The 15,456-nt window shown below is 36.3% G+C and overlaps 1 protein-coding gene across 5 annotated transcripts in view; it reads right to left on the bottom strand.

Annotated features, from left to right (window-relative positions):
* The window catches only part of LOC137657640 (glycoprotein-N-acetylgalactosamine 3-beta-galactosyltransferase 1-like), a 37,854-nt gene that overhangs the window by 13,974 nt on the left and 8,424 nt on the right, over positions 1–15,456 (bottom strand). For 4 of the 5 annotated variants that reach the window (XM_068392036.1, XM_068392038.1, XM_068392035.1 and 1 more), the window contains exon 2: positions 3,406–3,627. In XM_068392036.1, the coding sequence (XP_068248137.1) occupies positions 3,406–3,616 (211 nt within the window). In that variant the 5' untranslated portion in view covers positions 3,617–3,627. Of the gene's footprint in view, positions 1–3,405; positions 3,628–4,712; positions 4,827–15,456 lie in introns of those variants that run through there. The other variant, XM_068392037.1, reaches the window with a different exon arrangement.

Genomic DNA, 15,456 nt, shown 5'->3' with positions numbered 1-15,456 from the left:
GTGTCTTATACAAGGTGGTGCAATCTACACAATAGGTGCTAGTCCGAGGCCCTCGGAATTATACGTTAAAATGATAGAAGGTACTTAGACAGTCTTAAGAAGTAAGGTGTCTCATACAAGGTGGGGCAATCTACACAAAAGTTGCTTGTCCGAGGCCCTCGGAATTATACGTTGAAATGATAGAAGGTACTTAGACAGTCTTAAGGAGTAAGGTGTCTCATACAAGGTGGGGCAATCTACACAAAAGTTGCTAGTCCGAGGCCCTCGGAATTATACGTTGAAATGATAGAAGGTACTTAGACAGTCTTAAGAAGTAAGGTGTCTCATACATGGTGGGGCAATCTACACAAAAGTTGCTAGTCCAAGGCCCTCGGAATTATACGCTGAAATGATAGAAGGTACTTAGACAGTCTTAAGAAGTAAGGTGTCTCATACATGGTGGGGCAATCTACACAAAAGTTGCTAGTCCGAGGCCCTCGGAATTATACGTTGAAATGATAGAAGGTACTTAGACAGTCTTAAGAAGTAAGGTGTCTCATACAAGGTGGGGCAATCTACACAATAGTTGCTAGTCCGAGGCCTTCGGAATTATACGTTGAAATGATAGAAGGTACTTAGACAGTCTTAAGGAGTAAGGTGTCTCATACATAGTGGGGCAATCTAAACAAAAGTTGCTAGTCCTCGGTCCTCGGAATTATACGTTGAAATGATAGAAGGTACTTAGACAGTCTTAACGGGTAAGGTGTCTCATACAAGGTGGGGCAATCTACACAAAAGTTGCTAGTCCGAGGCCCTCGGAATTATATGTTGAAATGATAGAAGGTACTTAGACAGTCTTAAGAAGTAAGGTGTCTCATACATGGTGGGGCAATCTAAACAAAAGTTGCTAGTCCGAGGCCCTCGGAATTATACGTTGAAATGATAGAAGGTACTTAGACAGTCTTAAGGAGTAAGGTGTCTCATACATGGTGGGGCAATCTACACGAAAGTTGCTAGTCTTCGGTCCTCGGAATTATACGTTGAAATGATAGAAGGTACTTAGACAGTCTTAACGGGTAAGGTGTTTCATACAAGGTGGGGCAATCTACACAAAAGTTGCTAGTCCGAGGCCCTCGGAAGCATATGTTAAATGATAGAAGGTACTTAGACAGTCTTAACGGGTAAGGTGTCTCATATAAGGTGGGGCAATCTACATAAAAGTTGCTATTCCGAGGCCCTCGGAAGCATATGTTGAAATGATAGAAGGTACTTAGACAGTCTTAAGAAGTAAGGTGTCTCATACATGGTGGGGCAATCTACACAAAAGTTGATAGTCCGAGGCCCTCGGAAGCATATGTTAAATGATAGAAGGTACTTAGACAGTCTTAACGGGTAAGGTGTCTCATATAAGGTGGGGCAATATACACAAAAGTTGATAGTCCGAGGCCCTCGGAAGCATACGTTAAATGATAGAAGGTACTTAGACAGTCTTAACGGGTAAGGTGTCTCATATAAGGTGGGGCAATCTACACAAAAGTTGCTAGTCCGAGGCCCTCAGAAGCATACGTTAAATTATAGAAGATACTTAGACAGCTTTAAGGGGTAAGGAGTCTCATACAAGGTGGGGCAATCTACACGATAGTTTCTAGTCCGAGGCCTTCAGAATTATACATTGAAATGATAGAAGGTACAGTACTTAGACAATTCTGAAGAGGTAAGGTGTATTATACAAGGTGGTGCAATCTACAAAATAGGGAAAAGAGGTTGCTAGACAAGGGCTCTTTTTTCTTGATCTCAGTAAATGTTGTTCTCATTTACAGCTGGGTGGTCTCGTGTCCGATAGTTTGAGATCGAATGCAGTCTCAGAAATCCATTGGATGAGTACTCGGTCGCAATATGGGCCTCTAGAGATTGCAAAAGGTGCAGGAAAAGGAAGAGAAGATGATGGATTGACGAACTGAGAAAATTTGCAGGTGTAGACTGGCATAGAAAGACCATGAACAGGCGCAAGTGGAAGGGCATGTCTGAGGCCTTTGTTCCACGGTGGACTGGTAACCGCTGATGGTATATATATATATATATATATATATATATATATATATATATATATATATATATATATATATATTCATTATTAATATTATTACTTGCTAAGCTACAACCCTAGTTGGAAAAGCTGGATGCTATAAGCCCAAGTGCTCGAACAGGGAAAATAGCCCATTGAGGAAAGGAAATAAACTGCAAGAGATGTTTAAGAATAACATTAAAATAAATCTCTCAAATATAAACTATAATCACTTCAAAATAACAGGAAGAAGAGAAATAATATAGAATAGTGTGCCCGAGCGTACCCTCAAGCAAGAGAACTCTAGACTATAGAAGTCATAGCCCCCCACATTGTACAGGCAGATCAGGAATAAGGAACCTAATAGAGAGCAAATTTCTAGCCAACAAATTTGAACGAGTCAGCACCTGAAGACCAGACAGAACAATATTCAAAGAAGATAAAATTAGATAATTAAAATGTTTCCTCTGGATAGACTGGTCACCAAAAATCTTAAAAGAATTCCTCAATAAGCCATTTTTTTTTTTTTTTTTTTTGTGCAATTTAATAGGAACAGACCGAATGTGTTTATAAAAAGTAAATTTGTAATTAAGAATCACACCTACAGTTTTAAATGAGTTGTATGTAGCTGAATAAATATTCTTAATGCAAAGATTTGGATGTTGAGGAACCACTGTCCTTAAACTACTTACAATCATACTTTGAGTTTCGTTAGGGCTCAACTTCATGCTCCATAATTTGCACCAGTCACTAATTTTAGCTAGACCTCTATTAAGGGGTTCAGCAACACAGGTCTAAATTCTGAAAATGAAAATGATGCAAAGAGAGTCGCATCATCTGCATATGCAACAAGCTTCTCTTCTAAGCGGACCACAGTATTTCCCTTATTGTGAAAAATATGAAGCGCGAACACTACCCTGGAGAACACAAGACATTGCATTCCTATAGTCACTGCGGTGCCCATTAACTACTGCTCTCTGCAATCTATTACTTAAAAATGCAATAATGATGCGAGGAAAAGACAGTCAAAGGCAGCACTGAAATCGAAGGTCAATGATACGAACTTCCTGACCACAATAAAGGGATTTCTGTACAGCATTGGAAATTGTAAGAGGGCATCACATGTTGCAAGGCATTTGCGAAAGCAAAACCGCAAATTGGAAACATATAATTACCTTCAGTATACTGTAGAGTATAAACACACACACATAGATAGATAGACAGATAGATATGTGTGTGTTGAAAATCAAACAATTACAAACCATCCAAATGTACAAATCACTGCCTTCAACCCTTTCTTGCTCCCACTTAAACCAATTCTTCCCCCCCCCCCCAAAGCAAGGAATAACATTAGAACTTACTTGCAGATATTTCGGGTGACACATTCTGCGTAGTATTCGGCATATAGAGAGCAGTCGAGTGCAGCAGGGCAATGGTTAGGCCTAGGCAAAAGCCCATGACCAGAGCGGCCAGACATTGGGGCGAGAGTGACCGAAGTCTCCACCAGCCGAGTGGGCCGACTGTGCCCTGTGGCAGACAGGAGCGTTCTCTCCGGATGGTAGTCTCTGACATGAAGAATTTGTCTGTTTGCAGAGATAATGCAAATAGTTAATATGAAATTGTTACTTATAGTTTATCTCTAGTATATTTGTGACGGATTTGTGCACGTTTAGATGTGCGAAATTTATAGTTTTGATTATATTTGGCTTTGAATCTTGTTCTAAGAAAGATAGAAACCCTGTTGTGATAATCTTGCATTCTATTTTGGGTAGTAGGAACACGGCTATTAAACTGGAATAATGTTAGGTTATCCAATTTTCAAGGATATGATACAAAGAAATATTCTGAGATTTATGTGGATCTTAAACATTAAAAGATTCTTTTACAAAAATATTTTAGAGATTAATTTAAAAACATTTTACAGAAAATAAATAAAGACTAGTATGGAATATCTTTAAACATGATTATTTATTGTCTAAATCAGAACTGGTCTAAATAAACCTAATTGACGCTGTCTATTTTAAGCAATGTAACCTAGGAACTACAAAATTCTAAAATTTCTAGAAACGAAACCTAGAGAAAGTTACTTGCTTTCGACTGAGTTACATACCAGCATTATCTGGCTTGACTGAGTTATATACCAGCATTATCTGGCTTGACTGAGTTACATACCAGCATTATCTGGCTTGACTGAGTTACATACCAGCATTATCTGGCTTGACTGAGTTACATACCAGTATTATCTGGCTTGACTGAGTTATATACCAGCATTATCTGGATTGACTGAGTTATATACCAGCATTATCTGGCTTGACTGAGTAATATAACAGCATTATCTGGCTTGACTGAGTTATATACCAGCATCATCTGGCTTGACTGAGTTATATACCAGCATCATCTGGCTTGACTGAGTTACATACCAGCATTATCTGGCTTGACTGAGTTACATACCAGCATTATCTGGCTTGACTGAGTTATATACCAGCATGATCTGGCTTGACTGAGTTACATACCAGCATGATCTGGCTTGACTGAGTTATATACCAGCATGATCTGGCTTGACTGAGTTACATACCAGCATTATCTGGCTTGACTGAGTTATATACCAGCATTATCTGGCTTGACTGAGTTATATACCAGCATTATCTGGCTTGACTGAGTTATATACCAGCATTATCTGGCTTGATATCATTACTGAATTAATTAGATTCCTTATGGTAACGAATGTTTGCTTTCTTTATCTGGCATCGCACTGGTAACGCAGATGGCATTCCGAGAATCTCCACTTCAATCAGGTGGAGAAAGTGAGGGATGAACGTGGTTCTCTACTGGCTTTCTAATCTATTAGAGGAGTAAAAAGTTGGTAAACGTTTGTAATATTTTATAGAGGAGTAAAATGTTGGTAAACGTTTGTAATATTTTATAGAGGAGTAAAATGTTGATAAACGTTTGTAATATTTTATAGAGGAGTAAAAAGTTGGTAAACGTTTGTAATATTTTATAGAGGAGTAAAAAGTTGGTAAACGTTTGTAATATTTTATAGAGGAGTAAAAAATTGATAAACGTATGTAATATTGTACATAGGAGTAAAAAGTTGGTAAACGTTTGTAATATTTTATAGAGGAGTAAAAAGTTGGTAAACGTTTGTAATATTTTATAGAGGAGTAAAAAGTTGGTAAACGTTTGTAATATTTTATAGAGGAGTAAAAAGTTGGTAAACGTTTGTAATATTTTATAGAGGAGTAAAAAGTTGGTAAACGTTTGTAATATTTTATAGAGGAGTAAAAAGTTGGTAAACGTTTGTAATATCTTATAGAGGAGTAAAATGTTGATAAACGTTTGTAATATTTTATACATGAGTAAAAAGTTGGTAAACGTTTGTATTATTTTATGGAGTAAAAAGTTGGTGAACGTTTGAAATACTTATTAGAAGAGTAAAAAGTTTATGAAAGTTTTGTAATATTTCACAAAAGAGTAAAAAGTTGGTAAACGTTTGTAATATTTTAGAGTAAAAAGTTGGTAAACGTTTGTAATATTTTAGAGTAAAAAGTTGGCAAACGTTTGTAATATTTTAGAGTAAAAAGTTGGTAAACGTTTGTAATATTTTAGAGTAAAAAGTTGGCAAACGTTTGTAATATTTTAGAGTAAAAAGTTGGTAAACGTTTGTAATATTTTAGAGTAAAAAGTTGGCAAACGTTTGTAATATTTTAGAGTAAAAAGTTGGTAAACGTTTGTAATATTTTAGAGTAGAAAGTTGGTAAACGTTTGTAATATTCTAGAGTAAAAAGTTGGTAAACGTTTGAAATACTTATTAGAAGAGTAGAAAGCTGGTGAAAGTTTTGTAATATTTCCTACAGAGATGTTTGAGTATACCGTCCGAAATAACCCCAACAGCTGAAAAAAAATGTCCGAAATAGTCCAAACAACTGAAAAAAAAAAATATTGGAAATAGTCCTAAAAGCTTAAAAAACATTGGAAGTAGTCCCAACGATTGAAAAAACGTCTAAAATAATGCCAACAGCTGAAAAACTCTCGAAATAGTCCCAACAGCTGAAAACAACGTCCAAAATAGTAACAAATGCGGAAGGCGGCGATTGAAATAGTGCCAATAACTGTAATCCGCGTCAGTAATAGTGTTAACTGTTGCAAACGGCATTGAAAATAGTGCCAACAGTTACTTAACGAAGAAAATATCAAGGTAATGACTGATAAAAAAAATATGTTGTCTTCTAGGAGGATACTCCAAAATCAAACTATTGTTCCTTAGTCTTGGGTAGTGCCATAGCCTCTGTACCATGCCCTTCCACTGTCTTGGATTATTATTATTATTATTATTATTTGCTAAGCTACAACCCTAGTTGGAAAAGCAGAATGCTACAAGCCCAGGGGACCCAACAGGGAAAATAGCCCAGCGAGGAAAGGGAAAAAGGAAAAATAAAATATTTTAAGAAGAGTAACAAGACTAAAATAAATATTTCCTATATAAACTATAAAAACTTTAACAAAACAAGAGGAAGAGAAATCAGACAGAATAGTGTGCCAGAGAACTCTAACCCAAGACAGTAGAAGACCATAGTACAGGGGCTCTGGCACTACCTAAGACTAGAGAACAATGGTTTGATTTTGGAGAGTCCTTCTCCTAGAAGAGCTGCTTACCATAGCTAAAGAGTCTCTTCTACCCTTACCAAGAGGAAAGTAACCAGTGAACAAATACAGTGCAGAAGTTAGAGTTTTCTTGCTTGAGGGTACACTCTGGTACACTATTCTATCATATATCTCTTCCTCATGTTTTTTAGTTTTTTATAGATTATATATGAAAGATATATTTTAATGTTGTTACTGTTCTTAAAATGTTTTAATTGTTCATTACTTTTCTTGTAATTTATTTATTTCCTTATATCTTTTCCTCACTGGGCTATTTTTCCCTCTTAGAGCCCCTGTTCTTATAGCAGCCTGTTTTCTAATTAGTGTTGTAGTTTAATGATAATAATAATAATAATAATAATAATAATAATAAAAACAATAATAATAATAATACAGATTATTTTCATCCAAATTATCAATAAGAAATTAAAAACTAAACCAAAATTATGAAAAATGGCAATTCATGTGGAAACGAGAAAGAATGTATTTATTGTAAGACTTTAATTATTATTATTATTATTATTATTATTATTATTATTATTATTATTATTATTATTACTTACCAAGCTACAACCCTAGTTGAAAAGGCATGATGCTATAAGCCCACAGGCCCCAACAGGGAAAATAGCCCAGTGAAGAAAGGAAACAAGGAAAAATAAAATATTTTAAGAACAGTAACAACATTAAAATAAATATTTCCTATATAAGCTATAAAAACTTCAACAAAACAAGAGGAAAAAAATTAGATACAATAGTGTGCCAGAGTGTACCCTCGAGCAAGAGAACTCTAACCCAAGACAGTGAAAGACCATGGTACAGAGGCTATGGCACTGCCCAATACTAGAGAACAATGGTTTGATTCTGGAGTGCCTTTCTCCTAGAAGAGCTGCTTACCATAGATAAAGAGTCTCTTCTATCCTTATCAAGAGGAAAGTAACCACTCAACAAATATAGTTTTGGAGTTATCCCCTTTGGTGAAGAAGAATTGTTTGGTAATCTCAGTGTTGTCAGGTGTATGAGGACAGAGGAGAATCTGTAAAGAATAGGCCAGACTATTCGGTGTATGTGTAGGCAAGGGGAAAGTGAACTGTAAGCAGAGAGAAGGATCCAATGTAGTACTGCCTGGGCAGTCAAAAGACCCCATAACACTCTAGCGGTAATATCTCAACGGGCGGCTGGTGCCCTGGCCAACCTACTACCTATAAATATGGAAAATAAACCAAAATTAATTCAATTAGGGTGATCTTTATAAAAACCTACATCTCAACAAGGACCCATTTAGTGAGTCATGATCTCAATAAGCGGTTAAATCCATGATTGAGAACATAATGGAAGAGGAAATATAACATATTAGCTATAATGCAATGCATAATTATGGTTTGTCAGAAGTAAATCTTTTATATATAAACTATAAAAACTTAAAAAAAAAAAACAAGAGGAAGAGAAATATGATAGAATAGTGTTGCCTGAGTGTGCTCTCGAGCAAGAGAACTCTACCCAAAGATAGTGGAAGGGAATGGTACAGAGGCTATGCCACTACCCAAGATTAGCGAACAATGGTATGATTTTGGAGTGTCCTCCTAGAAGAGCTGCTTAAACCGACATGAGATTAGGACTGGATTTTTAAACTGTCCACTTGGCCCAGCAGTGAGAGCCGGGAGGCCATTCCAAGTGTAGGCAAACTAGTGTGAGACCTCATATGTTGCACTATTAAGTAGAAACAAAGAAATAATAGGATTTTACGTGTAGCAGAAAGCTAAAAAGTAGACGCAGCTAGGAGCTCACATGACGTTACAAAAACCTACACCGCGAGGTATGCGCTGACTACCTACCACCTAACGCTACCTTACTAGTAACCATCTTCACATAGTCGTTTTTATATAGAAAAAAAAAATATACACTATAACAATGGTGAGTATAAAGATGGCTATAAATTGGTGAAGACATAGACCTGAACTAATAGGAGTCGAATAAATAGACAAATTGGAAGGATATGAAAGCAAAGCCACCGAAAAGCATGCACTGCTAGCGATAGAATCAACATTTAAATACACGACATTCAGAATTCGCTGATTTAATGCCGGTGAGTCTAACGGCAGGTGGTTGTCAAAAACAGATGTGTAACTGTTTCTCGGTAGCAAAAGGCTCACCCTACACAAAGAAATGGGAGCAGAGATAATAGTGGTAAGAGCAGAGGAGAGTTTTAATCTGGTATTACATGACAGTTGAATTTCGGCATAAAGTAAAAAGTAGTTTGTACGGACGAGAGATTGGACTAATGACTATGATTACAGTTTTGAAAAGTGCCGAGTTTTACCAAGCAATTTTGCTCTACATCAATGATTTGGTCATGTGTGCTGTGGATAGACTTTAGTTTAAGATAACTTGTAACTATGATACATGATCATGTTTTATATACAAATAGAAAGTGTAGAAACTTGAGAAAGTTTTAGTCTTTTCGAAAGTCTTGTTGTTTCAGTGCTGGGAAAGTCTTACATCAGTTGTCAAAAACAATTAGCCGAGTATGCTCTTCACACTCTCCAAGAAAGATTAGTTCACCAAACTTTTAACTGGACTCCACAAGGCACTAGAAGTTAGAAGACCCAGCCCTACATGGCCGAGGACTATGAAGCATGAAGTTGGATATGATGAATAGAGAAGAATTGAATTAAAAGTTCAAGATAGAGACGACTAGCGAAATCTAACCAAGGCCCTTTGCGTCAATAGGCTGGTCATGATGAATACTTCAACGATTGTAGTTCAGTTTAGGCTACATTGCTTAATAGCTGGTCAAGAAATTTGAATTATAATAGAAAATTCACTAAATTCAACAATCTGCATTCACTCGTAGTGGAAGAAACCAAAATACACTAATATAATAATTTTGTGGCAATTAGAGTGAAATATCAATTTTCTCTGTATGTTGAACAGGTTGACATCAGTCTCTCTTTTAAGCTTAGACATGACAGATCCTGAAATATTTTTATATTTCTAATTCATTACTTCTCATATGTAATTTATTTACTTACTTATTTCCTGTGCCATTTTCCCTATTGAAACCCTAAGGCTTGTAGCATATTGCTTTTCCAACAAATGTTGTAGTGGAGCTAGTGATAATAATAATTTTCCATTCTTTGGGGCGTTCTTTTAACCACAATAGAAGATAAAAAAAAAGTTTTCCTAATTAGTAACTAGCGAAGGAAAACGAAGGATACTGTAGCTCTTGGTTCAGTTGGGAAACTGTGGTTTTAAAGAACTAATAGAACAAATAAACCCAAAAAGAAAAACAGAATAGCAGTAAAATACAGAAGTGACACAAACAAAATTAAAATATAACTTACGCAAATGAATCACACACACCCACACACAAAACAAAAATCAGGATGTGTGTGGTTTAGCTTTAAAAACAATTACCTGTGTGATTTATTAGTAATTGTTGTAATTTCCTTTAAAAAAAATCTGGAGGAAGAAGGTAGTTTATCAGGAGGAATCTGGTTTTCACCGGTTTGGCAACCATCAGACAATACCGACCAGGAACTATTGTATGTCACGACCAAGAGAACGTTAGAATTCGTTTGATCTTGAATTCAATCATCTTTTATTTTGAATTGAAAGCTACCAATTTTCAAAAAAAAAAAGGCAGCTTTTTATTGTCTTACGGGAAATCCACAATATTGAATTAAACTTGATGGTAAAATTCTAGAAAAAAAAATCTTGATATCTCCCAAAAAGCGTTGCCAGATGGGTTAGTCTAAAAATCCCCCAAAATCATGATAAGAAATCCCCAAAACAACATAAAGATCCCTATTTCCACACACACACACACACACACACACACACACACACACACACACACACACATATATATATATATATATATATATATATATATATATATATATATCTGATCTCGTAAGCTTTGCTAATAAATTGCTAACTATACTTCATATAAGTGTAAGCAAACTAATTGCAACAATATAAAGGTTTACTCATCTTTGTTTCCTCTTCATGGATATTTGCACAAAATAGGCCCTGCTGCTTCCTCCGGTGCCTTAGATGACCGCGGAGGTAGCAGCAGTAGGGGATTCAGCATTATGAAGCTTCATCTATGGTGGAATTGTGGGAGGTTGGGCTGTGGCACCCTAGCACTACCAGCTGAACTCGGCTGAGTCCCTGGTTAGGCTGGAGGAACGTAGAGAGTAGTCCCCTTTTTGTTTTGTTTCTTTGTTGATGTCGGCTACCCCCCAAAATTGGGAGAAGTGCCTTGGTATATGGATGGATGGATCCCCATCAGACACTCAAAATCCATAAATCTAGGGACAAATCCCCTTATCTGGAAACACTGTCCCAAATTTAACTAACAAAAAAAAATCATAAATATAAATATTCTGATTCATCAGAATTCTCGCCTCCGGTTAAACAGTATCATCATGGCATAGTCTAATTCAGTTCGTTTGACGTGAAACAGCTACTCAAAGGGACATTGACACCTTTGAATATATATCTAACAAGTCAATCTCAATTGCAAAGCAATTTGGTCATCCATTTTCGGGGGAAAATTGACGTGGCAATCCGTTTTACATTCTTTGATAATACATCTGAACAACCATTGATGGCAAGGCAGTTGATCGTGCATACAAGTTTCGTTTCAACAAACGTGCTTTGATTATCAGTGCAGGATGAAAGACATAGGACTAACAAAAAGCCTGAAAGAACATACAGAATATCTAAGTAGAAAGTGAAACGCCGTATAAGAAAAGTTGGTATTCGAAAACTCCCCCCCCCCACTCTCTCTCTCTCTCTCTCTCTCTCTCTCTCTCTCTCTCTCTCTCTCTCTCTCTCTCTCCATTGTGGGAACTTCTTGGCTCACGTGCGACCTTCTCAGACTTTGACTTGTTCTAATTTTCAATCTTCATTTAAGAAAAATCTTCCGGACAAGCATGCGATAGTCAACAGACATGGTTCATTGGTGTAATTAGATAATAATAGTAAAAATCATCATTATCATATATTTCAAGGTTTTCGAGCCTTGAACAGCTTAGCCCAGTAAATCCTTAATTTTTCTGAATCTACTGAATGGTCTGCTTTCTACACCAGTGTGGGCGTTCTTGTCAATAAGCCTATCATTTCTATCTATCTATCTATCTATCTACCATAACACTTCCCCCAATTTTGGGAGGTAGCCGACATCAAATGTGGAGTATTGCTTAACATTCATCATCATCATCTCCTCCTACGCCTATTGACGCAAAGGGGCTCGGTTAGATTTTGCCAGTCGTCTCTGTCTTGAGCTTTTAATTCAATACTTCTCCATTCATTATCTCTTACTTCGCGCTTCATATTAGCCATGTAGGCCTGGGTCTTCCATTCTTCTAGTACCTTGTGGAGCCCAGCTGAACGTTTGGTGAACTAATCTCTCTTGGGGCGAAGAACATGCCCAAACCATCTCCATCTACCTCTCATCATGATCTCATCCACATATGACACTCGAGTAATCTCTCTTATAGTTTCATTTCTAATCCTGTCCTGCCATTTAACTCCCAATATCCTTCTGAGGGTTTTGTTCTCAAATCCACTAAATATATCGGAGATTGTTTCATTGTCATTCCATGACTCATGTCCATAGAGTAATACCGATCTCACTAAACTGATGTATAGTCTGATTTTTATATGCAATTTCTGCTTTGCTTTTTTCAATCTTTCACTAACCTCTAATTCTAAAGACCCTGTATTGGAGATCATAGTTCCTAAATACTTGAATGATTCTACCTTATTAATACTTTCTCCTTCCAATGATATTTCATCTTCCATTGCATACTCCGTTCTCATCATCTCAGTCTTTCTTCTACTTATCTTCAGCCCAACCTCGTGTGATATTTCTTGCATTCTGGGAAGCAAGCATTGCAAATCCTGTGGTATTCTGCTAACAAGGACAGCATCATGAGCATCCTCTAGGTCTGGTAAATTCCTATCAACAATCCAGTCCAATCCTTCTCCACTATCTCTGACTGTTCTATACATTACAAAATCCTTGAGGAGGATAAACAACATAGGCGACGACACATTCCCTTGGAGTGCTCTTCTGTTCACTGGAAACTCACTTGATAATACTCCATTAACATTAACTTTACACTTGCTTATGCTCATGAACCGACTTGATCATATTTACATATTTAAGAGGCATTCCATAATAACGCAGGACTCTCCACAATAATGGCCGGTGCACACTATCAAAGGCTTTTTCATAGTCCACAAATACCATCAAAAGGTGATTTCTATATTCTACGCATTGCTGTACAACATGTCATAAAATGAAAGTTTGGTCAGTGCAATTTCTACCTTTTCTAAATCCTGCTTGTTCATCTCTCAGCTTTTCATCAATCTTTCTCTCCAGTCTCTTAAGAATAAGCATACTATATATTTTCATAACAACTGACGTAAGTGTTATGCCTCTGTAATTATTGCAATCAGTCAGGTCTCCCTTTTTAGCTATTTTCACCAACACTCCTAACTCCCATTCATCAGGTTTTGCCTCTTCATACCACATTCTACAAAATAATCTTGTAAGTAGTCTGGGAATCACTTCATTTTCGGCCAGTATCACCTCGGCAGTTGTTCCATCGTATCCCGGGCCGTTCCTTATCTTTAGTTTTTTAAGGATAGCTTCGACTTCAAACACACTGAATTCATTCATGGGCACATCAAAGTCTTCATCAGCTTCAGGTATATCAATCGAATTATTTCCTTCATATGTCCTATTCATAACCTCACTAAAGCACACACACACACAATATATATATATATATATATATATATATATATATATATATATATATATATATATATATATATATATATATATATATATATAGCTATCAAGCAGGCGTGTAAAATTGAACAAGTTCACGGTTGTAGATGCTACCAGTCTTTTAGAACTAGGTAAGTTGAGCTTGGACGCGCACCGGAACAACGGATATGTTTCAAAATTACGTGTTCTCCTCAAAGTCACAATATCAATTACACAATGCAACAAAGACATTTGATCTTTGATCTTTCTTTCTGTCTTTCTTTGAGAGGGAGGTTCTATTGGTGACGTAATATATAGTATAAGTTAAATCATTCAACTCTTTTGAACAGAGGGTTATATTTCTAAGAGTTAATTGATGATAATAATAATAACAATAATAATAATAATGATAATAATAATAATAATAATAATAATAATAATAATAATAATAATAATAATAATAATAATAATATTTATTATTATTATTACCACCATTAACATTAAACCTCAAATTTCAAAGTATTCCTTTCTAGAAGATCCTAAAGATAGTCTATTATACTAGACGCTATTGGGTTATGTGAGACTACCAGAAATAATTTCTAGGGTTATGTGAGACTACCAGAAATAATTTCTAGGGTTATGTGAGACTACCAGAAATAATTTCTAGGGTTATGTGAGACTACCAGAAATAATTTCTAGAAAATGACATGAAAAAAAAGCTCTTCATTCAGAGCGAACAAGTTCCAAGCTGCGCCTGGGGTTAGGTTGGCTAAAGTAAACTAGACAGCATTTTTTTTTCTTTTTTTTTTGCAGTAATTTAGTACTATCACAGCTAGTGCGAAAGTAGTTCTTTTTGGAGAAGGTATTTTCATATAATATCAGCCATAATAAAATTGTCTTTCTTTGTCACACTTAGTTATATGAGGATTAATGTAAAATAAAATATCTAAATAATTGAAATTGTATGCCATTTTATCGTTTCAATAATGCACAAAAGCAAATAGCACTTGCATTATAAAAAAACGTCTTATGTTAGGATCAATTAATCTTATAGGCAAAGAAAATATATCAAGAAATGTTTGTGCTTGAGCTATACACCCAAATCTATAGTCAATTCTTTTTAGTGAGGCAGATTTGCACCGACTCGTAGAGGTGCCCTTTTAGCTCGGAAAAGTTTCCTGATCGCTGATTGGTTAGAATTATCTTGTTCAACCAATCAGCGATCAGGAAACTTTTTCCGAGCTAAAGAAGGGCACCGCTGCGAGTTGGTGCAAATCTGCCTCACTAAAAAGAACTGACCATAGTTGTTACTTTATCGAGTTCTGTATTCACACGAAATGCCATTTCAGGACACTCCCTCTCATTTCCACAAACACTTATCTGCAAATGACGTTTATTGAGTCGCACTATGTATTCAAGTTGTTAAAGCCAAAATATTTATATATTTCACTACCAAGATACTACACTAGTATCAGAGCTTTCAGCAATTAATACTGGCCTATTTGGTAACGTCCCTGACTGGTGATCGCCAGACAGGGGATAGAGTCCCGCTCAAACTCGATAATTTCTTGTAGTGTCTGCAACCTCACCATCCTTGTGAGCTAGGGATGGGGGGAGGAGCGGTTTGGGGGAGCCTATAGGTCTATCTGCTGAGTCATCAGCAGCCATTGCCTGGCCCTCCCTGGCCCTAGTGGAGAGAGGGTTTGGGCGCTGAATATATGTGTATATGGTCAGTCTCCTAGACATTGTCCTGCTTGCTAGGGCAATGTCACTGTCTTTTGCCTCTGCCATTCATGAGCGACCTTTAAACTTTCAAAAATATCGGTATCAAAATATTTCCCATTTGTGAACTAACCAATAGAGTTTATTTTTCTATTCGATTATGTGATCAGTATTTGCGGACATTCTGAATTGGCATCAGAGTTTAACGACATCTCAAATTAATCCTATATATCATGATTTATTTCTTGGCCAGTTAATA

The sequence above is a fragment of the Palaemon carinicauda genome, chromosome 18 (genome assembly GCF_036898095.1).
Source record: "Palaemon carinicauda isolate YSFRI2023 chromosome 18, ASM3689809v2, whole genome shotgun sequence".
NCBI lineage: Eukaryota > Metazoa > Arthropoda > Malacostraca > Decapoda > Palaemonidae > Palaemon > Palaemon carinicauda.
The sequence above is the reverse complement of the archived record's forward strand: the minus strand, read 5'-3'. Positions and strand labels throughout refer to the sequence as shown.